Below are 25639 nucleotides of genomic sequence, written 5' to 3'. Positions count from 1 at the left end.
GCTGCTTCAGCAACTTTGGCTTTAATTTGCATGTGTTCTCGGGGCATGCGTTTTGGCCTTCCTTTGGAGAAATGCATTTCAGGCAAAGGTTTTCACAGTGTGGAGGTAGAAGTGTTTTCCATCTCTCCCATCTCTAACCTATATCTATTTTTGAGGTTTTTGATCTTTACACATAATGATGGCCAAGGTATTTTGAGTACTTGCTTCTTGCCAGACATTGTGCTTGATGGGTCACATTATATCTCATTATTCCCCCCTCTAACATGTAAGTATTATTGGTGTTCCCATTTTATTGATGAAGAGATAAAACCTTTAAGAGTTTATTTAATTTTTTTTTTTAACATTTATTTATTTTTGAGACAGAAAGAGACAGAGCATGAGCAGGGGAGGGTCAGTGAGAGAGGGAGACACAGAATCCGAAATAGGCTCCAGGCTCTGAGCTGACAGCACAGAGCCCGACGCGAGGCTCGAACTCACGGACCGTGAGATCATGGCCTGAGCCGAAGTCAGACACCCAACTGACTGAGCCACCCAGGCACCCCAAAACCTTTAAGAGTTTAAATAGCTCACCTAATAGTTAAACCAACTGTTCAGTGATAAAGTTGTGATGTGAACCTAGATTTTCCAGTTTCAAATCCCATGATTTTGACAAGTATGCCACCCACATCCCAACGTATTTACAGATTTTATACATTCCCCAATGTTCATTTCGCTGAATATTTTAAACTGTAAAATATTTCTTAATAACCTTTTCATTTTTATCTCCTCTAGATCTATTATGCAATGCATACATGAATATAAGAATAATGAGCATGTGTTTCTTATTATGGCTGGCATAATTTTTTAAAACCTGTAAGTTTACATTATATCTTAACATCTTCGTCTTAAGTAAAAATATGCTGGCTTCCTTAATATCTCTACTGATAATCTGATTCTATTAACTGATCTCCATTTGTGTCACTTTTTTTGAGGAATTTTTTGTGTTTATTTTCTGTAATCCTTATGATTGATATTACTATCGTTGTTACTGAGAATTTATATATGCAGCCCTCTTCTTGTGCATTGCTCAAAACAGCTAAATGACAGAAAAGTAAATAATGATATACTTGGATTGTAATCCAGAGACCAAAATAAATATACATAAGACTATACTGATACTAATACATGATTAAATGAAAAGTAAATGGGACAAAAAGGACAAAGTTTCTTATAGAAGAATTCTAAATAATATGTGTAATACTCCCTCTCCAGAAAGCTTAACTCCCCTGCTCATTAAAAAAAATTTATTTTTAGGGGCGCCTGGGTGGCTCAGTCGGTTAGGCGGCCAACTTCGGCTCAGCTCATGATCTCGCGGTCCGTGAGTTCGAGCCCCGCGTTGGGCTCTGTGCTGACAGCTCAGAGCCTGCAGCCTGTTTCAGATTCTGTGTCTCCCTCTCTCTCTGACCCTCCCCCGTTCATGCTCTGTCTCTCTCTGTCTCAAAGATAAATAAACGTTAAAAAAAAATAAAAAAAATTTTTTTTAATGTTTATTTTTGAGAGAGAGAGAGAGAGAAAGAGAAAATGTGAGTGGGAAGAGGCAGAGAGAGAAGGAGACACAGAATCTGAAGCAGGCTCCAGGCTCTGAGCTGTCAGCACAGAGCCTGACATGGGGCTCAAACCCATGAACTGTGAGATCATGACCTGAGCTGAAGTCAGATGTTCAACCAAGTGAGCCAACCAGGCGCCCCTTAACTCCTCTGCTCTGGAGGATAATATTTGTTTCCAAAGAAGAGGGGATTGAATATGTGGAAAATACTAACTTTAGAGTGCAGAAGTGGCAGATTCATCTTAACCAAGTGATCAAGGTTAACATCACTAATGATAAGTCATGATGATACCATAAACCCTTGAAATGGTATGATGGGATGGGCACATTATCTCAGTGTTTTCCCCAAAACTCATAACTCCACTGTAATCCTAAGAAATCCTCAGACAAACAAAAACTGAGGAATATTCTATGAGGTACCTGACCAGTATTTTTCAAGAATATTGTGGTCATAAATAACTAGGGAAGACTAAAATACTGTCTCAGATTAGAGGAGATTAAGGAGATATGAGGATTTTTAATATACTTTGGGATCCTGGCAGGAAATAAGGACATTAGTGACAAAAAAATGGATGGATTGCAGATATATCTATAGTTTAGTTGATATTATTGTATCAATGTTGATTTCTTAGTTTGGACAAGTATATCAAGGTTATGTAAGTTAACATTGGCGGAAGTTGCATGAAGAGTACATAGGAACTGTGTGTACTTTTTTTTGCAACTTTTCAGTAAATCTAAATTTTTTCCAAGTTTTTTAAAACTCAGCTTTACAAGGTGAATTGCATCACCCACAGTTTCTGCTGCAAATCATAGATGAAAATTAATGCGCAGGTTACTGGAATGTGCAGAACTAGGATTCAGCCACAGGTTTCCGTGAGCCCTCAGGCACACCTGGTCATTGCCTGAAATGTATTTTTCCTCTTTGGAAATGAGTTATAATAAAAATTTATCAATTGATTTTATTAAGTACTGATTGATGGTTGGTACCCTTCCCCATGACAACTCTGAATTTGAGAAGCACTTACCAGTTTTAAACATGCTGCATTCTCATGGCTGGATACTCCCACTTTGTCCTTAAAGTTTTATTGAGACATCCTAGTGCAACCACTGTTTTGTTGTCACGTTATTGAGATTGTTAAGGTTTTTGGGGGAGGTAAAGGAGGGGAGTTTCAACAGGAATTACTCTAAAATTTCACAGAATCACATTTTCTTTTTTTTTTTTTTTTGATTTTTTTTTTTTTTAAATGTCCATCTGGTTTTGAGAGAGAGACAGACAGACAGACAGACTGACAAAGCACGAGCGGGGGTGGGGGTGGGCAGAGAGAAAGGGAGACACAGAATCTGAAGCAGGTTCCAGGCTCTGAGCTGTCCACACAGAGCCCAACATGGGTTCGAACCCACAAACCACAAGATCATGACCTGAGCCAAAGTTGGACACTTAACCAACTGAGCCACCCAGGTGCCCCTCAAATTTTCTAAAGTTAGGATTTGCAGTTATACTTTGGAGACAAAAATAGTTTGATTGACAATTAATATCTGGCTTAGAGAACATGCTTTTTCCACTGATGGAGTTGGACAGAAGGACTTAATTGTTTAGAAGTTTGAGCTATCAATTTCTTTATGCTAAATGCTTTTCATGAGGAGATGATTCTCCAGAAAAGTCATTATTATTGTATGAGAAGCCTAAGTAGGATGGGATTATGATAAGTGAAACTAGTTTTTCTACATTTTCAAAAATGTCTCTGTGGAGATGATTTACCTGAGGAGACAATTTCACAATTAAGGGAAAACTTTAAGAAAGTCAGATTGTCAACTACACCTAGGGACTTGCACAGAAATTTACTCACTTGTTCTGCTAACCTACCCCGTTCATTGAAGTTATGATAATATAAGAAGTACTAATATTTACATTGGTAGACTAGTTATATATGGTGCAAGTATCTCGATTTTCAAATTTTAGTTATTTCTTTGAAATTAAGGTGAAAATCATTTGGGTAAATATAAAAGATTTACATCACACATTTAGATAATGTGTAAGACTATAGATATTTTAGAATTGGGCAACTACTGTAAGTATTTTACTTTCTCTCCTTCATCCCCTGGCATCTGCTCCCTTCTTCTCTTAGTATTGTACAAATTGATCCTGATGCAAAATGCTATTGTTATTTATAATTTTAGTTTGGCGATATAAGTGTTTAAAGTTACATGTCTTTGAAAGAAAATGAAATCTGAATAGGTATTTTTTGCTGTCAAAATAAAAAAATATGTAGCACTTCCTAAAATGTTTTAAAATTGTTTTGGATTTAAATTTGTTTTTCAGAGTCAAGCAGCATTAGTCAACTGTTGCTCTTCATTTTTATTGTAGTTTTGGAAAATGAGCCAGGCTCTTCAAAATGTTACCTGATCTGTAATATTTATATTTTATTTTGTTCTCATCCACTTGCCTTTGTTGAAAGAACAGTGTAAAAAATGGTGCTCTTGTTTTCTCTATTCCTTCTACTTGCTGATTGTGGAATGCTTGTGGCCGTATGGCAATTAGGTGGCTGTGTTGGTTTTTAGGAAGTGTTGTGCACGAAATGAAATAGGAACTCCTGTTATTACTGCTTCCCTTTTTAGTTCTGTTCTTTAGTTCCTCAGAATTCATATGGAGATAATGTTTTCATATTTGAAAAAAGTTAAACTATCCTCTTAGGCTACCTTCTCCTTGTGCTTTTACAGATGTTTTCATCATATAAAGGAGATAATCCCAGTTATACCTGGAAAGAGATCATTTTAATTTAAAACCATTTTAAAGCAAACATTTTAGTCTTGATTATTCCTAAGACTATGCAGTATTTATCAATGAGTCGACCATCTCTCATGTAAATATAAGTTGTGATTCAAGATTATATAATGGTTTTGCCCCTAGTTTATATACAAGAACTCAGTAGATGCTTTTCTGTTTGGATGGGATCCTTGTGTAGGAACGGCTAGATATCAGAAGTTACCATCATTACCCAGGCAAACTACAGTTCCCGGTTAGATCAAGAATGAGGGTTGGAAGTCTCATTACTCAGAAATTGGGCAGCAAAGTGGGTAGGTATAACCATGGGAACCGGTTAGTCCTCCTCATCTCCACCAAGCATTTGTTGTAACTCCTCTCAACTTCTGTCTGCTTTTACTAGATAGTAAGAGGTTAAGCTGGATCTTCTCTGCGTTTTCCTTCCAGGTTTCAGATTCTGTATCTAAAGTTTTTCATAGCATTCTGAACTGTGGAAATAGATTAAAATAAAAACAATTGAAGAAATTGGTTCAAATAAACAGGATGTAAGAGGCTGAGTTTTGCTGATCTTTTTCCTCTTAGATTTCCTTGTTGGCTTCATGAACAGATCTGGTGGCTTAAGAGCAATCTGTGCTCTCATGGTCACCCCTGGAGACATCATGGCTGCTGTAAAACCTGCATCTCTTTGACATATTTGGCCAACCCATTTTCATATCAGATCCATAGCCTAATGCAGATCCATGTTCTGGGGGCTATTTTTCTTATCTGATATTAAGACTGTTAATAAGGCACTGGCCATTTGCAGGTTGTGAAATAAAACTAAAACGTCATACCTGTGGTTTTGTCAACCTATCAACCTGAAGGATTTACTATGTGACAGGAAACTTATTTGCAAATTAATTGTAATTTTCAAATGTGTATTTTCTATGTTGAGTTCCAAACATAAATTTTTTTCCCTAGCATATTGAGGATTTTTGAGTGTCCTACTGATCTAAATGTAATTCTATGATCTGGAAGCTATGTGTCAGAAATCCTGAAAAAGATATAAATTATAGTTCAGATTTTTCAGGTCAGAATGAGTTTTAAGATGTACCTTTAACATTTCAAAGAAAAAAAACTAATAAAATTTGATGTATATTATAGGAAATTTGATTTTGTACATTAATAAAAAGAAAATCTGCTTGGATAAATTATTTTCAATTTTTGTTACTAATTCCTGTTCAAAATTTAACTCAGCTTAGAAAGAAAATTAGAGATTTAAGATAAAAGATATATTACTTAATGAAATTGGAGACACAGAGATGCTCTAATAAATGTTTTGGCATTCAAAATCTCTACATTTTAATCTTTTCATTTTTAAATTTTTAAAAGTTGTAGTATAATCCAATGTTTCTTGTCACACATTGTACCACACTTTTGTAAATTAGTGTCAGTAATGATACTATCAGTAACTATACGTAGTCTACTAATAGAATTTTATTTTGACAAAAAATGTATGGATGTTTGAATTTCTTCTTTGTCTTATCATAGTTCTGTTTGGAATAGGAGCAAGTTTATAAATACATACTCTTTTTTTTTGGTCTCTTCCACTGCTGTCATTAATGATTATGAATGTGGAAGTAAGCAATTATCCAAAAGGGAAGTAGGATGTATCTATGTACCAGTATTTATGCTTATTTATATATACAGGAATTAGAGGTAATATGGGTTTAGCTAATAGGGGATGAATTGCTTGACTTCAGTTCAACTACATTGGGGCATTCCGTGTAGGATATTGGTCACCATGGATTTCAAATAATGCCTTTTCAGTTCATTACACTTCAAAATAGCCATGTGTCTAGGGTAAGTGGTGATAATACTGTGTTTGGAATAAAATCTTATGTTCTTTATTTAAAAAAATTTTTTCCACAGGCATGTAGTTGGTTTAAATTGATAGGGACTGCCAAATTTTCTGCCTTCATCTACAGGTTGGTTATTGAATCTGTAAATTTTTGTGTGAGTCAATTTATTCCCAACCCCACATCTCTCTGTCTCTTTTCTCTCTTTCTCATTTATTATCTAGAGAATGATTTGAAGGTCAGAAAAGTACATTGAGAAAAATCCTATTTATAGACCATTTTATGGTTGTTATCTTCTGCTATGCGTTAGCCTTGGCATTACTTCCAAGGTTATGCTCTGGTGTAGCCATCAGGAGGCACACAAGGTAAACTCTCCCCAGAGACTGAGAATGGGTCTGCCACATTGAATCAACAATATGATTACTGATGATTCTAGCAAGCTTCATGTAATTAAAAAATCCTGTCATAATTACTAATTTCACTTGTCTCATAATTTCAGGTTAGACATCCTGAAAATGGTTTCTTTTGTGTGTGTGTGTGTGTGTATCATTTCTTGGGAAAATGATAAAGCAGAAAATGGAATTCTCTTTGACCAGAATTACAGATTTGAAAAATAATTGTAAATTTAAAATCTGAAAACTGCATGGGACTGTTTGAATCCATAGGATGCATAGAAAGTACAAAAAAGAAATTTATATGCATTGAGTGTTTGGTATGTCAATATATGACACAATTCCTAATGATTTTTAAAAAGGTATTTGGAGTTTTTTCATTGAAACAAAGTGGAACTGTAGTTGGGTTTCTTTTGCTAACATAGAAATATCTGTTACTTCTATAATGTACATGAAATATTCCCATATTTCTGCAACATGGGATGTAGACTTGCCAAGGAATCTGACCATCAGCTAAGTGGCTGTTTCTGAGAGATAAAGCCTTGGAGTTGGAGCTTAGTATGCCAGGAATAAGCTTCTACCCCCAAGGCATTGGGTGGGTTCTGTGTGGTTTCTCTTTATTGAATTGTAATTGGCTTGGGGAGGGGTGCTGGGGAAGAGAGGACAGTTACTTTCTCTGCCCTGGAAGAGATTTACTGCATAACCAGGGTACTGCTACCAGGGAGTAGCAAATTAATATGCATTTCTCAGCCTGGGTGGCTTTTTGACACCTGATGATATGGCAGTACATTTAGATGATAAGGAAAATCCCTGATCACAGTAGGAACATCTGTTTTTTTCTGGCAAGAGGGAAAGCAAAGCTGAGAGGCTGTTTGGGACAGCCTCATAAGTGGAGGATTAAAATTGTAATTAAAAGGGAGAGTAATTCCTTATGGTATTTTTCTTGTAAAAATTTTTAGATAAGGTAGTAGTGGCTTTACTATAATAGGTTATTTCTTGTCATTAGCAAATTTAATAATCGTTAGGATTTTGTATGTTGGTCCTACTGATAGATTTTTGTAAGTCTGAAGAGAAGGATTTCTGTTTTTTGCTTTGAAGTTCACCAATGTATGGAATGGAGGCATTAATTTTTTTTTTTTGAGGCACTAATTTGATCATAGAATGAAATAGATTTAAAGTTACATTCTCCAAGTTTTTATAAATACAGCTCTAACTTGTTGCAAAAATATTAATGGCAAAAATTTTGTTGGTTTGGTTTTCTCTTTAGGTTGGGAAATGTAGATTTTACAAATACACTTAACTTGAAAATGTTGACTTTTTTGTAGTTGACTAGAGTCTGACCCATGAAGCATATAGATAATCTTGCATAGACATAGTTCAGGCTACCAGGTTTTTAAAATCATTTACACTGAAATAAATGTTTTTAAGCTGAAAATAGTATGCACTGTGTACATTTCAATGGAAATCATGAATATCCAAGCATATATCGTTAAGGAGAAATTATATTGTGTGTTATGATGTTTACTAGCGCAATCACATTGTAAATACAGAATCACAACTTTGTAGGACTATAATCTTTGTATGAGCCTGATCCAAAGTTCTGGATTGTGAGGAGAACATGTGTGAAATGCTGGTAGTACCTGCATGATACTATCAACAAAGTAAAATATGTATTACATAGTGATTAATGTATTTTAAAAACTCTTCAGTTTCTTGATCATGACTAAGGTTACTTCAACTGGACTTTTTCATACATTATAAATTAATGTCTGAATTCATTATTGACATTACCATAACAATATTGAATTAGAAAAACTTTTTTATTATGAGATGTTAGTGTCAAGTTTGTTTTTCTTATCCATTAACTACTCAAAGTTGATTTTATGAATATAAAACTGTGGAATTTTTCGGATGGAGTTCAAAAGGACAGATTTTTTTTTTAATCTTTAGCCCTTATCTCCCTTAATAAGATTACCTTGTGGTGGCCTGCTATATGAATTACATGTCATAATTGATGTAAAAGGAGAAATGTCACACTGCTTTTTAGATGTAATTGGAAGTAATCATATTATCCACAGATACTGTATATTGTAGGTGTGACATTAAATTGAAATAGACCTATAACAGTGGTATATATCTTGTAGTGTAAACCTAAAAGTACAATTATTATATTTCAGTGAAAATGATGCCTTTTGAAAGCATGCCCTTATCAGTTTCTAAAACAACTTGTAGACATGTTCTTTGAAAAGTCTGGGATTCTGAACCATGTGAAAATAGGACATACAACAAATATCCAAGAAAAAGCCTTCCATGTTGGTACAGGCTACTGAGCTAAGTGCTTGAGTTTAAAGGTGAATGGTGATCTTCTGTTTAGGTTTCACTGTAATAGTGGAAATAACAATTCTAAAAATTAACTAAATTATAAGTTAGAACTATAATTAGAAGTAAAATTAGAATGTAGTGGTAACAAAAAGCATGACGTTATGAGTTCTATTGAGAGAGAGTCAGGGAGTGCCTCTTAGAGAAAGTAGCAGTTGCATTGGGTGTTAAACACTGATAATTTCACAGAAGAAATGTTATGGGAAGCTAGGTTCAGAAAGATCATAAGTGAAGGTGAGGAGGCCTGTGGCACAGCAAGTGTGATTGTGTGAAAGTTCCTCTGGTCTACCTGTAGTGTCTGTCCGTGTGTGATGTGTTGCAACACACATTTTAGAAAAATCCTCTGTGGGAAGTGTAGAGAACATTGTTGGAGAGGCTAAGGCTGGGACCAGCCTCCAGTTACAAGGCTGGTGTACTCATTTCAGATGAGAGACAAATTGAAAGAGGTGAAGAGCATGATGAATATTTTTCAGAAGAGTGCCAGAATCAAGAGAGGAAGCGAGTTTCATTTTGGATCTATTGATTTGGAGGCATCTTTGGGATTTAGATCATTCATTTAGATCATGAATTCAGGAAAAAGTTTAGTGTTGGTGACCCATGCCTAGAAGTTGTCGGGAGGGACGTTTAGAAATTAGACACTTTTTGAGCTGGGCTAAGGAGGGAGTAGTGAGCAGACCATAGGTAGAGTCAATAAGGGCCATTTCAGTAAAGAAGAATAATGATGCAGATTCAAAAGGAATCAAAAGGAAGTTCCCAGTCACACACAGGCTTCTGGACACCAAAAAAGTGAGGATTTTGCATCATCTGGTCTCTTCATTTTAAAGATCTATTTTTCCCTTTGCAATTGGTATTTTGTCACTATGCAAACTTGCAGCTCACTATCAACTCTTCACCTAACAGGTTTTAGCATCCATTGATTAATAACTTATTTCATTAGAGGCTGAATGCGGTGATTTTTCTAATTGTATTCATTATTCGGTTTCCATTATTTGGCATTCTTCTGAAATGACAAGCTTCCCCTCATCGACTGGCACTGTTGCTTTCTCCGAAATATAGTTCCTACTGAAAAGGCAGAATAGATTTTTAACGCTTTCTATTTAATTATTCATTTTCAAAGTAAAGGGTTGGTGTAATAATCATCTCTAATGGTGGAAAATGAATAGAGAAGCCAGGTCTTTAGTCTATGGTAGCAGCTCCAAGATCCTTGATATCAAAATTTTATTTGTGTTTCTCCAGACTCTTAATCCTTCTTCACTTTGCGGACATCTACGATTCTGTCATTGGTAAATTTACCCTCTCTGACTTACTTGAATGTCTTATAAGTCAGATAATTTTGCTTTGTTCTGAAACTATCATGCCCAAGTTTTAAGGCAGGGGTCTTAGTATTTGGAGATACAGTGAGCTTTGTTTTCTTTAGTTGCTTTTTTCTTTTCTTTAGATTTTGTCTATGTCCTCCACTTATTTTACCATTTCCATGTTCCTGTAAATAGGGTGAGTCCCTAATTCCTGGCGGCGGAGCAAGATCCTAATCTTGCAGCATTCTTTGTGTGTGTGTGTGTGTGTGTGTGCGCGTGTGCGCGCGCGCGCGCGCGTTTGCTTGCAGTTCTATGCTCCATTACCACTTTCTTGAACTGCCGTAACCAGACCTGTACAGTTTTTCTAGTAAAAATTAGTTGCCCTTAATGTTCAATGCTATCAAGTTTTTAGTTTATTTTTTGTAGGTTAATTAATAAGAAAGACTTATAAAGTTTCATACTGAAGTTTATACTGGTTAATATTTATAGGTTTAAAAAGATTTTTCGTATGCCGTAGTATTGGCATAGGTCCAACACCATCAATTCATTTTTAAGCTTTGTTCTCTGATGAAATTTATGAAGGAGCAGAGAACACCGTCTTGGTGTCTGGCTAAGGTCTATACAATGCCAACCTATTGTATTACACTTTTTTGTTTCTATGGATTCACTGCTCATAGGGCTTAAGTAATGAAGGATAAGAATCAGTCATGTGTATAATGTATACAGCCATATTACCCTTAGCAAAGTTATTAAGGAGGATATTTTGGTACTTCTCGTAAAGTGGGATACTGCTGTAAGTAGGTCAAAGTGAGGTTAAGATTTAAATTTGTTCTTGTAGGAGATATTTAGATTTAATCGTTGAACTAAAAGTTTGACTTCTCTGACTTATCCTCGCCTTCTCATTTCTTTTTAGAACATTGAAATTAAGTTTTGCAGTCCAAAAGCCAAAGCAAATTGTTATAAGTTATTGCTTCAAAGAACAAAAATTAAACAGCATTTGGTTGCTTTGGGACTATTAAATATTTATCAACTAACTAGGTTTTTATGTAAAGACCTCACTTGCCATATGCATGTTAGGGTAAACTATTATGTATCTATTATGTACCATGTATTGAGATAATTCTTTTTCTTTATATTTAAATTAATGCTTACAACTAGCTTGTGAAGTAGGTACAGAACAGTCCAGAGAATCTTAAGTCTTGTGCCCAAAGTCACACAACTATAAGGATCTAAATAAGGAGCAAATTCATTAGTCTTTCTTATTTTAAACATTTTTGGTGAATTATAGATAGTATCTCCCAATATTATTGTAAGATTAGAAAGAAGACAAAAGGAAAATTCCATGATTGAGAGATCATAAGAATCTTGGAGAGAAATACTTTTCATTTTCTGGTGCATGTAATTGGTTGGCCTGGGGAGATTGATTTGGGAGGGAGTACAAGGTCTATTGTTTCGTTTATTGTGTGCATATGTGTGTGGCTTCCTTCCCTGCTATAGTCATTAGACTCCCTCATCCTAGACATATGACTATATTCATGAGGTCTAATCTGAGTGAAATGTCCTCAGTCAACTATTTTGTATAGACTCAGAAAAAATATTTTAAATATGCAGAATCAGTTTTCTGCTACTTTTGAAAAACCCAAGTACATCATTAATTTGCAAGGTCTGGTTTTTTACAAGACACCTTTTTGTTTCTTTTTGAATAGAAAGATGAAAACTACAGAAGCCTTCCACGGGATACTAGTAACTGGTCGCACCAATTTCAGAGAGACAATGCTCGGTCATCTCTGAGTGCCAGTCACCCAATGGTGGACAAGTGGCTGGAGAAGCAAGAACAGGTAACATAAATTAATCCTTCTATGTGTGTCATAGACCTAACTTCCTGGCCCATACTCCAAAAGATGTTTCCCTGCATCACAATGATGATTAAAGGTAAATTATTCTAATAAACTTTAGTTAAATTCCAGGCTGTATGTCAGAGTTTGTCTAACATAATTGTAGACTATTTCTGTGGTGGTCCCCAGTCAAAGATTTCTCATAAGTGGTTACAAATATTTGCCATAGATTCTGGAGTATCCTGATTTCAGAGTTTGTTATGTTGTTGAGACACAGACATTTGGCAGTGAACAGTACAGTTTATGAGTTGACTTTCAAGACCACTTATAGGTTCTTCTGTTTATTTGATAGGTAATAGGTCAAAGGACCTGAGGAGGCAAATTAAAATGTTCTGTTTTACCTGACTTCACTTTAGAAGAGAAATATGCTATAGTGGCATTTCAGAATTTACATTGTTTTGTAAGGTTCAGGGACTTGACCCTTTCATAAATATCAATAAACTATTTTAGGTTTGTAAGGTTTTAGAGTTGCTCAGTTTACTCCACAGTATAGCCATCTGTAGTTCCTGAAATCAGAATTGTTTACCACTCAATATAATAACTGGTTCCTATCCTGGTAATAAACAATCACTGTTAAGACACTTCATATGAAGACTGAGAATTTATCCGGTAAGTTTTGAAGTATAAAACATAAATTTTATAGTGTTGTTGTATAAAGTCTTAATTCTTTATTGTTAGTCATAGTGTTTTCTTGGAAATCCTAGTGTTTTCCTTGTAGTTTTAATAATTTTTTATGTTAAGAACACACTAACTGTGGTGCCTGGGTGTCTCAGTTGGTTAAGCATTCGACTCTTGATCAGCTCAGGTCTTGGTCTCAGGGTCATGAATTCAAGCCCCACATTGGGCTCCATGCTAGGTGTGGAAGCTACTTGAAAAATAACAACAACAAAACAAAAACATCCTTATTTCGTTACTTTGTCACTTATTTTCTCTAAAAAGTTCATATAGATGGAAGATTAGGTGAGTGCTCAGAGAATGTTTTGTTTCAATAATTTCTAAAATTGTTAATAATTCTGTTGCCTAGATACTGGAATAGCTGTTTTTCAATTTAGATTAATGATGACATTGGAAAGAAATCTGAAATGTTTTACTTAATTCATCTTAGTGTATGTTTTAAGCCTCCTAAAATAATTTTGTGTGTGGGGGGGTGTGTTTGAATATGAAATAGTACAAAAGTCCAGTTTGCCTTTGAAACAATGGATGGTATTGCAAACGTGCTGATTTTTATCATACCGTAAATGTTAGAATATAAGCATTGTGTGATGGAAATAATTTTAAATAATTAAAAAACCACGGAAGCTCTACTTAGGAAAAACATTCTTTTCTTAAACAGATTTTAAACTCATTGTTGTCATTATTACATTTTCTCTTTGAAGTAAATATTTTAAAGAATTAGATAGTTTAGCCTGGGCCTGGAATCAGACTCGCTGGTTACCAGCTATTTACCATAAATGACTTGGTATACTCATTTATTGAATGGGTTTAATCCTAGAACCTGCTATATCCACTGATGTTAAACCTGCCAAGGGGTTAGAATCATATCTGCTTGGTAGCCATAAACACTGGTTGTTAATACGCTTGTTAGAGAAAAAAATTGGCTGCCAAGAACAGAAAGTCTCGATTGTATAAGAAGAAGATACTCATTTTTCATTTAATAAGAAATCTGGAGGAAAGGCCAGTTGGGGATTCAGGGGAACCTCATTGGGGATCCAGATTCTCCATTTTCTGGGAGCACTACACAGTGCCTCCTTGGCTGTGTGCTCCAGTGTGTCCTTTCCTGTAGAGCCTCAGCCATCACATGCTTGCACGGAAGAAGAGGAACAGTTCCTTTTTATTCTGCATGGCTCTTTTTGAAAGCAAATACACCTTTCCCACAAGCCCCTCCCCCCACCCAAACAGATACCTTTCATGTTTTGTTGTCTAGCCTTGTATGAATTGCTTGTCTATTTCTAAATTGAAGGGAGTTGTTGGTTTAGACTAGGTGAGCTTGATCTGGAGCTGGGGGTGTGGGTATGGTGGTTTGTCTTCCTGAAACGCAGTTGCTGATCACTGAATATAGTCAGGGTCCCATTAAAGCAAGAAAGGACATATAGTTAGCTAAATGTGCTAAATATAACTATTTTTATTACAGGATTAGGAGAAAAAAATGGCAGTCCAGAGTTTCTAAAGTATGATATATTTAATTATATTCTAATAATGTAACTTTTACCATTGTGGTTGTAGACCTGTTTTTAAGGAAGTAATATAGCTTTTCTTTGTAGTTTTGGTATAAAATAGTTTCTTTTTACGCAAAATAGTTGCATTGAGAAGCCACAGAGTTTTTTTCTCAAAAGACCAAGGCTTGATTTTCTTCTGTTGAAGTTATTTGAAGCAGTTTTTCCACAATAAGCAGGTTTTTTAAAAATTGAGTACTTCCTTAGTCTATGTAGTTTAATGTAAATTATATTAGCTAACTGATGCCTGAGCCTGAAAACATCATCTTCCTTGGCTTACATTTAAAAAATGATGATCCATTCACTAAATTTGGCCATTTCACATCAGCAGGAAAATTAATTAGACTGAAATCTATTTTAACTGGATAAGAACAGCAAAGACAACACAAAATACATATTAAAAGTTTTCTTAAAAGTAAGTACAATTGTGTGGGCAGGAGAGGACTAATAGGTTATGCTGGACACACTGTAAATCTAGTCCAGATAGTCTCATTTAATTGTGAATTTATTTTTTTAACAGTTCCACATGAATCGTCTGACTTTAATGGCCTGATGTCTCTTCTGTGGCTTGTTTTCTCCTTAGTTTTTGCCATTAAAAATATAATAACAGACAAGCATTACACAGATAAAAGAATGTTTTATATGGTAAAACACACAAATCAACCCCCTGCCTTTACCGTTTGGGATCACCGGGGTGGAAATATCTACCATGAATTATGCCATCTGGACTGAGAGGTGAACAGAGTTCTAGATTTTATATGCCTTCAGTGGTTTTGTTTTTGCTCTATTTCCTCCTAGATTGCTCATCTCTCATTATCTCTGCTTTTTGAAGGCAATTATGACCACGTCCGTTTTGCCAGTGGGAATAAACTGTAGACATGAAAAGCACAAGGGAGTGTTTTAAAATGCTGAGCTAGTAGGCACCTCTGGAAGCTGTGTCTTTCTTTTTGTGAGATTGATCCTATATAAAGGGATATTGAATCTTTCACTCTCTTAGAATATTTGTAAGTTACACTCATATAATCAAAGGTAGGGTGTGCATCTTATTAGAACTCTGCACCAGGAAGCACCTGGAGTCAAGCTTAGCATGATTTCCAGAAACAGAAGTCCTGCTTTTCAGTGACTAATTGAGAATAGCCTGTACTTGAATCAGGTTCCTCTCAGAAGGTGTATCTCAGACTGTGTATCTTTCAAAGAGCATCATTTTCTTATAGAATCTTGGGACTTACTTTTTCTGAAATCTCAGAAGAGGCACAAAGGATTTCAACACTAAATGGGTTGTTGTTGTATTGCCTTGAAAAAACTTTTCATGCTTCTGAAATTTTGACTCTGAGACCCAAGGAACAACAACAAAAAAATCAACAAAAGCCTTAGTTTTGATGTTTGGCTATGCTTGAAGAATCTGAATTCCTTTTAATCATTACCATTTCCTTGACTCTTTGTAACTATATTTTAATATTGGCAGATAATAGATCATAAGCTGACTTTGTTCTTCTATCCCTACAGTTTATTGCAACTAATAAATTCCACAAAAGAGGAGGCAGGAACTTTACAATACGTTATTGGAAGAATTTAAGGCCTGAAAGTAGAGGGACCTAAGGGAAATTTAACCTAATTGGGAGCCTGCCATTTTCACTACCCTGACTTGGTGAACAGGCCTGAAGCCAATTAACAGAAATAGCAAGGAGGTGCAAGGCACATTCCAGCCGCCACTTAAGCTCTGTTGTAAGGGAATGGCTGCCCTGACCTTTAGAGAAAAGTCCGTGTTTTAGGGTTTTTTCCATCAAGCAAAAACTTTGTCTAATTGGCATATTATACCAGAGGAGGCAAACTGTGAGGAAAACTACCTTAAATGCTTGGTGATAACATAGTTCACGTGTGACAATGACTGTGCTCCACCTTCTCCTTTGTACCCTGGTCTCCCTGTCCCCATCCTTCCGTGTTGTCTCAGAATCTCAAAGCCATCAGTTTAAGGAAAACTGACAGTGCCTTTTCTTCTCATATTATGCACTTTTGTCACCATCTACAGCCATGATGCTTTCATTTCAGATTTTTTCATGAGGAACAGAACATCCCTGACTTTTGATATTTATTCCTTCTGACACGAAGGTGACTCATGTAGGGATGGTGTCTGTTTTTACATTGGTCTGAGTTGAGTCCTAGATATGAGAAATAGAAAATATCTGAATGTTAAATAGAAAACATATTTTTTCCTATTTTTAAATTTTATTTATTTTTTTAATTGAGTAAGTTTGGTATCCAATGTAGGGCATGAACTCATGACCCTGAGGTCAAGAGTCACATGTTCTACTGAGCCAGCCTGGCACTTCTAAATAGAAAACATACTTAAATAAAATAATGCTTGAGAAGAAATTCCTTTTGTCTTATTTTTAAAAAAGAATAGTTCAGCATTGCTTATTCTGATACTTTTTAAACTTTTGAAAAAATTTGCTCTTTATAACTATTCACATGATACAGAATGAATACATTTGCAAGTCATGGAAAAGGTAAGTTTCTAGGAACGTGTTTCATTTTTGCTTTTTATTATAATTTATGATTAAGGCCAAATTTTTGAAGATCTAGGCCAATAATAAATTTTAAAACTTCGAGCCTATTTTGCATGTGAGTGGACATACAGTAGTGAAGAAACATTTTAAGCTTATCCAGATTTTACACAAGAGTGGGTGGTTTAAAAAAAATGAATAAGCTTGTCAATAAGTAATTGTGGTACTAGGTGTTGTTTATGTTACCTTGGAGTGATAAGATGATGGGTGTCTGGGATGATCAGGTTGTGGGTCCTGCTTCCATACCTCTCATCGAAGTTAGTTTTTCCTCTGATTTGCCTGCATAAGGGAAGATCCTTTTCCAAGTGCTTAATAGCCTTTTCTAAATGGAAACAAACAAACAAACAAACAAACTCATTTTACTGACACCTTAGTACCATCCAGATGACATAAGTAGTCAGTTTCCAAATGTGAAATGATCATCCTTTTTTTTTTTTTTTTTTTTTTTTTTTTAACAAAATTAGGAGATGGCTTCCTTTGAAATCTGATTACAACAGCTGCAAACCAGTCAGTGAACTGGCCACAGGGTCATCTTGTTAAAACATGGAAGAGCTGTAGAAATTCTAATGGGGGCACGTGCAGGGTCTCCTGGCATCTGCCTCCTCATGGGACCTAAGGTTAGGTTCTGGTGCTGCCTAGAACCCAGGTCCTGGAGTGTGTGTGTGTGTGTGTGTGTGTGTGTGTGTGTGTGTGTGTGTGTGTGTGTGTGTGTGTGTGTTTATTTAATTCTTTAGCCCATAAACACTGAGAAACCAAGTGACTGCTAGGGTTATCTGGATAAAGATAATCAAAGCCCTCTGCCTTCAAATTCTAAAATTCTATAGTTCTCTATTAAAAGGAAGGAAATTTATTTATATTATTTCCTAATTGACAAACTTCTGCAGAACTTGGGCAGAAGCAAACATAATTGTGTTTACCTCAACAACAGCAAATGTAGAAACTAAAAACATCAAGATTGCTTTAAAATTAAATTTAAGTTTCATTATAAAATGCCAGAAATTTTCCTTATAGCAGAAACCTGTCATATTCACAATAATGTTAAAAATAAAACCAAAACAACCTTGGAAAAAAGTTTTCATGTCACCTGGCTATATTAATGCCAAAAGATTTTGTTGTGCTTTAATAATAAGCTGATTATTATAATACATATCTTAAAATTATTTGTGTTTTAAAACATGATGGAAGCATCCTGCATGTATGTGATGTTTTATTTTCCATCAGCCCTTCATAATGTCTAGCTTTATTATCAAAGAACTGTGAATAGGAATTATCGAGTAGAAGAACAGGACTAGAGCACAGGGACCCTGATAGACATTCTTCTGAGAAGGACACATTAATTTCCTGAGGAGCCTTGTCACCCACAATCAGGACCACTTTGGATGCTCTTTTCTTGTCCAAGTGATAAGTAGCATTTTACCTTTAGATATATTTAGTGGCAAAAAGACACCATGAGCTTGCAGAGCATGTATTCAGGACAGGAAACCTGCCCCTCCCGTGAGTGGGTCCTCTTGTCTGACCCATAACTCACCAGTGGTGTGGCCTTAGGTTGTATGATCTCAGCAAACTTCATTTTCAATGTGTGCAAAATGGAGAAAATGGTACCCATTTGGCAGATAACTGGCTCTGTGTATGAAGACTAAGTGACATGGAACATGTAAAATGGAGATCCAGTTTCTGGTGTATCGTAGGCACTTGTTAGATGTTACTTTCCCCCCATCTTTATTTTAGGTAAGAATAGACTTACTGGTTACACCTCAATAATTCTCTCTAGTATGGAGTGACCATTTTTTCCTTGCATTTTCTCCTTGCATATTGGAAGTGCCCTTTGGTATGGTGGGCTGGTTCATTTTCGTCCCTCGTGTATTTCTAATGCTCCCATCAGCCTTTTAGAACTGGATTCTTGCTTCTATGGCATCTTATCAGAATTAAAATAAAAGTTAATCTTTTTAAATCATCTCTGGTTCTTTTCTGAAGAACATAATCTGACACAAAAATGACATTAGCGCTAATCTCTGTGTCTGTGTCCATTTTTTATATTCCCTTTTGCTTTTGGCAAGCACGTGTGGTTTAAATACAATTAAATCTAAGAATACCATTTAAGAATGCTAAGTGTCTTACAAGGGCTTCTGCTTGGCCACTTGCTAAGCATCTCCGTCCCTCTGTCGTGTGAATGGAGTCAGGAAGGCACTGTTTGACTCACTGGCTTTTGGAATGTGTTGTGCAGTTTAGAGGGTCCTCATCAATTCACCTGTCCCTTTATGCCAGGCCCTATTTATTGCTTGTTTGGCCTATGGAGCTAAAAGCCTGCAAGCAGCAGGGAAGTGAGACAGAAATTCTACCCAGTGAAACATCTTTGGTGGTAGGTGGATTAACCTTCATGGGGAATCTGCTGGTAGCTGATGATTTTCTTGCCTGTGAATACAGCTGCCAGGACCAGATGTTTAGAGCATGCACTCTGGATAAAGATACATTTTCATTTTTAGCTATGACACTCAGGTGCCTTTTCATATTTTCATCGCAGGTGGTCTGAAAGAATTTTGTTGTGAGCTATGCGATTCAGTATGACGATGGAAAGAATGCATGCTTTATACTCTGATGCGTTTTATTCCCACAAATCTGTATGTCATTTGCTTTTGAAAATTTGGTCTTTATTTCTGTGTTCAGTGAACAGTGGAACTGCTATTCTTTCAAAAATACTGGTTAAGAAATTACGTTAACATTTTCAGTTTACAGTATGTTGTTTTCACTACCTGTTTCCTAAAGCCTGCCTATACAAATGGCATCACTCATAAGCTGTGTTTAATTTTGGACTGTTATGATCTAGGTAGGGATTTTTTTTTCTTTAATCAGTCCTTCAGAATGGTTCTGAGATGGTCCTGAAAAATTGCTATTTTAAGTGCTAAACCATTTTGCCCAATGGTTTTATGTTCTTAGTCCCCCCACTGAGGTCTGGTAATATGTGCCCCATAGTATTTTCATTGGGTCTGTGTACCTGTGATCCATTTTTTCCTCTGCTTTGTGGCTGAAAGAAGACTGTTGTGAGTTTTCTTTAATATCCAACAAATTCTAAGGAAATTAAAGCACTGAAAAGAAACATGTTTTCACAACATACCCCTGATTGTATGGGAGGGGGGTTTAGGGTGGCCTTTTGGGTTTCATCACATTAAAAACATACAGCTTTTGAAATATTTTTATTTTTGATAAATCAAACTTCATAAGACTGGAAAACTGAGGAATTTTTCTTTTTGTACAAATACCATAGTTCTAGATTGTAAGATAAAATTGCAAAGTCAATATCAATTGGAATCAAGTTAAACCCTTTGCAGAAGCATAATGTCTCTTTCTACCTTTGGTCATCTCTTTAATTCTCTGAAGTAATTCATTAACCGGCCCTCCTATGATTTAGCGTCACATGCCCCTGGGAAAATAGAAGCAGTATTACTCACATCCCCACTACCTTTTACAAATCTCCCTCCTCGTGCCTGGGAGGAGGTTCCCAGGCCTCTCAAAGGCTGCCCGTTTTCACCTGTCCTCTGTCTGTTGTCTCTTCTCAGTCTTAGGACTTTGCTATTTTATTCAACTCCTCTTTATGCAGTCATGACTGTGCTTCATCTTTCCCATTAGCAAATATATGCTCAGTTCACACGCCTCTTCCCCACAGGCCTCTGGCTTGCTGTCACCTCTGGCTTGCTGGCCCTCCCAATTCACAGATTTGGTTCCTTCTCATCTTTCATGTGTCAGGTCACCCTAGTCCCCATCTTTGAAAGAGAGTGACATGCCTGCTGCCTTCATTATTGTTTTCTCTCTCACTATTCTTTAGAATGTTTATGACTGTTTCCATGCACCAAAATGGCACAGGCATTGTCTTGTTTACTTTTGTTTGGAGCTCTTAGTAAGCCTTAATGCACATTTGGGTGAATAAGTGTTGCAATAAATTGCAAATAAAAAGTTTATAATGGCCTCACCTTTTCTGATACCTGTATTATGAATAGATTCGTTGTTAGGTGGTCTAGGTTTTATAATGTCATTTGATACAGTATTGTGATTTTCATTAATTATGAGCTAAAAATTGCAGATTATAAGTAAATTGAAGAAAACCTGCTAAATATTAAGACATATACATATGAAAACCTTATAAGAACAGTCAGACTTTTGAGTCATTGTTTGATTCCATCATTGCTTGTCACTTAGCATCGACACATGGCAAAAAGACTAGAAAATTCTTTCAGACTGAAGGACTAAGAAATGGGGGGGGGAATTCGAAGCTCAGTCAAGCAATGTTCCTACTTCAGAGAACTTGATAATATGATGGAGAGCACAGCCTTCCTTATCCCCAATTTATTTAATCACTTCTGATCTTTCTCTGAGAATGTCTTGTAATTGAACATGGGTTTAAGTGGTAAAAGGTGAGCACTATCAGGCTGTTACCAACAGGCTGTCTGTGTCTTAATGATTTCTGCTGAATTAGATTTGAGTACAGCAGCCCTCGGTAGACACCTGAGTGTCTTAAGGCTCTCTAGACGAGGTGGTGGTAGTAGAGGGTAAGAGCCACCGTGCCTTCAGTGAGCCTTAGTGAGACACAGGAAAGAAAAGGCCTCCCAGAATGCTGTTATGGGCCTGACATAGCCGTCAATTCTATTAGTTCCAAAAATATCGAATTATCAGAAAATATTAAATTACTCTTTGTGTTCATAACTGAAGTGACAAATTTTCCACTTAATTAGGAAAACAATATTTGAACAAACCATTTGATTATATTTAATAGTTTATAAGCAGTTGAGTTGAAAGTAATAAGTTAATATTCTCTTCTGAATGTGTTTATTTCATTTGTTTGAGAGCTGTTTTTTTTTTTGCTCTTTAAAATTTTTTTTAGAGAGTTCGAGGTTTTTCATTTTCATTAGAATGAATGTGAGTTATACCATTATTCTAGGACCCCTAGCTGGCAAAATTTAATTTTCTTTTAGAGATAAATTTATTTATTCTAGGAAAAATGGAGTTTTTTTCCTCACATGTATATAAAGTATGGATATGATAAATTCTGATCTACCATTAGCCTCTTGTACCTAGTCTGTAGCTTTTTGATATTATTTTTCTCATTCACTTCTCATACTAAAACTTCTCTTTTAATGAACATTGGATAGAATTAGATATTTGAAATGAAATTGAATTTTAGAAATTAGTTTCAAAGACAGAAGAAATATCCTTTGTTTCTGATGGAATTACACAAAAAGTTTTTTAGTTAAAGGACTTGATCCTGATAGGAAGACAACCCTACACAGGCTTGTAGAGAATTTAATTGGTTTTAAGTTGATGGTGATAGCTGTCCTTGCTCATTCCTATCCTCAGGGCTCATTAGACATCTAAATGAGATGAGCATTTAGAATTTGGAAGACAGTGTAACTCAATGGACTGTATGGGGATGAATTTGGTAACATGATTTTTTTTTCCTTCTTCCTTTTTAGAAAATGTTACTTATTTGATTTTTGCAAAAGTCATATATTCATAGTTCTAGATTCAGACGTTTCCTGTGGATACACAAAATAGTGCTTTCCAGTCCCTAGTGCTCCTCTGCGGTGTAACCACTGTTACTAGTTTCTCATGGATCCTTTCAAGTAGTACCATTCTTTTGTAAGAAAATGTGAAAATTTATTCTCCTTTCACATATTTATATAAACACTATCTACCACATTCTGTGCTTTAGTTTTTTAAAGTTTATTTATTTTGAGAGAGACAGAGACAGCATAAGTTGGGGAGGGGCAGAGAGAGAGAGGGAGAGAGAGAACCCCAAGCAGGCTTTGCGCTGTCGGCACAGAGCCAGATGCAGGACTCAGACCTATAAAGCCATGAGATTATGACCTGATTTGAAACCAAGAGTCATATGCTTAGCCTACTGAGCTACCCAGGTGCTCTGTGCTTTGATCTTTTTTGCTTAATATGGGTTGGCAGTCTTTCCATACTAGAACATTAAAAGTGTCTATATTTGAAACAGTTTAATAATCTTCCTTTGTATAGATGGGCCATTGCTGATGAGCATGTAGATTGCTTACTGTCTTTGCTGTTACAAACAATACTGTAGTGGAAAATCTTTGTATATAAGCCATTTTGCATTGAGTATCACTTGGGTAGATGCCAAAGATGAAATAGCACATTTGTGCATTTATACAAGAGTATATGTGTTTGTAATTTTGATGGCTATTTCCAAACTGACCTCAGTAGATGTTGGGCCAAGTTACACTCCTACCAGTAATGAATGCCCAAGAGATCCCTGTTCATTCTGTCACTTCACATTGCAACATGATGTTCTGTGATATCTCTTAAAGTGACTAGACATGCTTTTAAATAGTTCCCTTAACACATTCTCTAAAGCAGAAGGCTGTTGACACGGTTGGCCAGCATAGAGCTGAAAAAGGGCTTCCTCTCCTGTCAGGGAGCCAGTCCATTCAATTCTCTCTCTTCTCTAATGAAAAGGAAAAGTTTGGGAGTGGATGGAATTCTGGTTGCTCTTTTAGAGAATTGAGTCCACACATTTACAATTTGCTCAGAAGTAAATTAACCAGCAATGTCTCAGCTGCTCTCTTCTTTCTGGTCAATGTTTACTTCCTTACTTAACTTTAATTTCTATAACTTTTTTCTCCCCCTAACATTCCCCCTCCCCCAGTTTTTTGGGGGTTGAGTGAGTACTCTCAGACTTTGGATATAGGGAAATGTTCAAAACCTACAAAAATACATTTTAAGTGATAAGTGTTTATTAAAATTATTTGTCGTTGTATATGTATTTGTAATTACATTGTTGTATATGTATTTGTAATTACATTGTTGTATATGTATTTGTAATATGTTGAGTGTAACATATTAATAAATTTGCTGCAATAATCTTATAGGAAATTGATAACTAAATTTTAAAATGTTTTTCTTCAGTTCTCTCAGAAGCTTCTAAATAACATTTTTGTTAATGTTAAATCATAAGATTCACATAAATTAGATTTTCTGAAGGATTTTGTCACTGTTGATATAACTTGTGCATTCTTTTCGTATCTTATTTTTTTAAATGAAGGTTTTTAAAATGTTTATTTATTTTGAGAGAGAGAGAGAGAGTGAGCGAGCACGAGTGCTCATGAGCACAGGGAAGGGACAGAGACAGACGGAGAGAGAATCCCAAGCAGCCTCCATGCTGTCAGCCCAGAGCCTGATGTGGGGCTTCATCTCACGAACTGTGAGATCATGACTTGAGCCAAAATCAAGAATCAGACACTTAACCAACTGAGCCACCCAGGCGCCCCTCTTTTCATATTTTAGATCTTAGATATTTAATATATGCTTTTCTATTATGAATTAGTTTTACCATATACTCTCCCCTCACTATCTCCCCATGTTTACTTCCTCTCCCCTCTCTTCTCTTATTTAAGAACTACTCTATAATTGTTCTTATTTGTGTAATTTGCTAGAATGCAAATGAGTTAATTGATGGGACAGGAAAGGACAAGTATTTTTTAAATGGGTGGCTCACTAAATGCTTCTTGAAAGGTGCAAGTTTTATGATCGATTACGAATACTAACTTGTACACACAAATTCTGTAAGATTGGAATCAATAGTGTTTTCTCCCTTTAACGTACCCCAAGGTGAGGTGCTGTTGTAACTTATTTCTATGTTAACATTTTTTCCATTATGCCTTACACTATGTATATTAAGATAAAACTCTGTTTTAAAAGATTTCAGCTCCTTCCCAAACTTAATATGCTGTGTTGTCCTTGATTGCTGGAATTCACTGAAGGCTCATCTTCTTGAGATAAAAGATTTATTTTGGCAGAATTGGTCTGTGTGAGGGTTTGAGAATTTTGGCCAACAGATATAGTGTGTCATTTATACCCTTTCTCATTACATGAAAGATTATTGACAATTTAAATCCTTATTCTTTTGTCACTTGTTAGGACCAGGCATCCTTTCTCTCTTTCATCGTTCCACCATTTAAGGGCTTAGATGAGTGTTCATGAAGTCCTGGTTGATCAGAACTATCTCTGGATGTACTGATTAGTTTACTCTGCAAAGCAACTGGTTTAGATTATTCTTGTTGTTTCCAAATTTCTCTCTCCCTGGTATTCAGAAAGTTAAGATAGTAAGGTGTTGACATCTGAAGTTGCAAGTGAAAGTATCAGAGATAGCTATAAATGCAGTGATTTCCATCTTAAATTTTTTATTCATAGCATCAATATGTAGGCTAGAAATGGGTGTACACACACACAGTAAAAATAAATATATTAATTACAGATACCATGGTGATATTTGTGAAGCTACATGTAAGTGCTTAGAAAGATGGAATGTATGTCCCTATTCAGAAGGCCTTTTACCGTTCCATGATGCATGGTTTGGGATACTTTATGTCAGTTTTTCTATATCTTAAACATAGATAAAGTTCTGATTTATTAAATGCCATAGTTGTCAAAAATTGATATAGAATCTAAGTCTCTCCAAGAAAAGTCTTGTGTAAATATGAGCATGTGTTGCCATATGAATGTGCTGATTATTTTACCTTGAGCCTATTTTCATTAAAGGGAAAATATAGCCTAGGATCCTGTTGCTTGTATCATTGACCAACCTTGATATTTTGAGTATCATTCCTCACTTTTGCTATTCCTTGTCACTGGACCTCCTGTCCTGGAGATTCTCTTTCTAAATGTCTCTCAAAAGCCTATTCATTGCACTCCACCCCTTTCTCATT

At 35.7% G+C, this 25639-nt stretch overlaps 1 protein-coding gene across 22 annotated transcripts in view; it reads left to right on the top strand.

Annotated features, from left to right (window-relative positions):
• PARD3 (par-3 family cell polarity regulator) overlaps positions 1-25639 on the top strand; it is a 678503-nt gene that overhangs the window by 320271 nt on the left and 332593 nt on the right. For all 22 annotated transcript variants that reach the window (XM_045061110.1, XM_023256519.2, XM_023256518.2 and 19 more), the window contains one exon: positions 11957-12088. In XM_045061110.1, coding sequence (XP_044917045.1) covers positions 11957-12088 — 132 coding nt within the window. The remainder of the gene's footprint in view (positions 1-11956; positions 12089-25639) is intronic.

The sequence above is a fragment of the Felis catus genome, chromosome B4 (assembly GCF_018350175.1).
Source record: "Felis catus isolate Fca126 chromosome B4, F.catus_Fca126_mat1.0, whole genome shotgun sequence".
Lineage (NCBI taxonomy): Eukaryota > Metazoa > Chordata > Mammalia > Carnivora > Felidae > Felis > Felis catus.
Note: the sequence above shows the minus strand (reverse complement) of the source record. Positions and strands in the feature narration are given on the sequence as shown.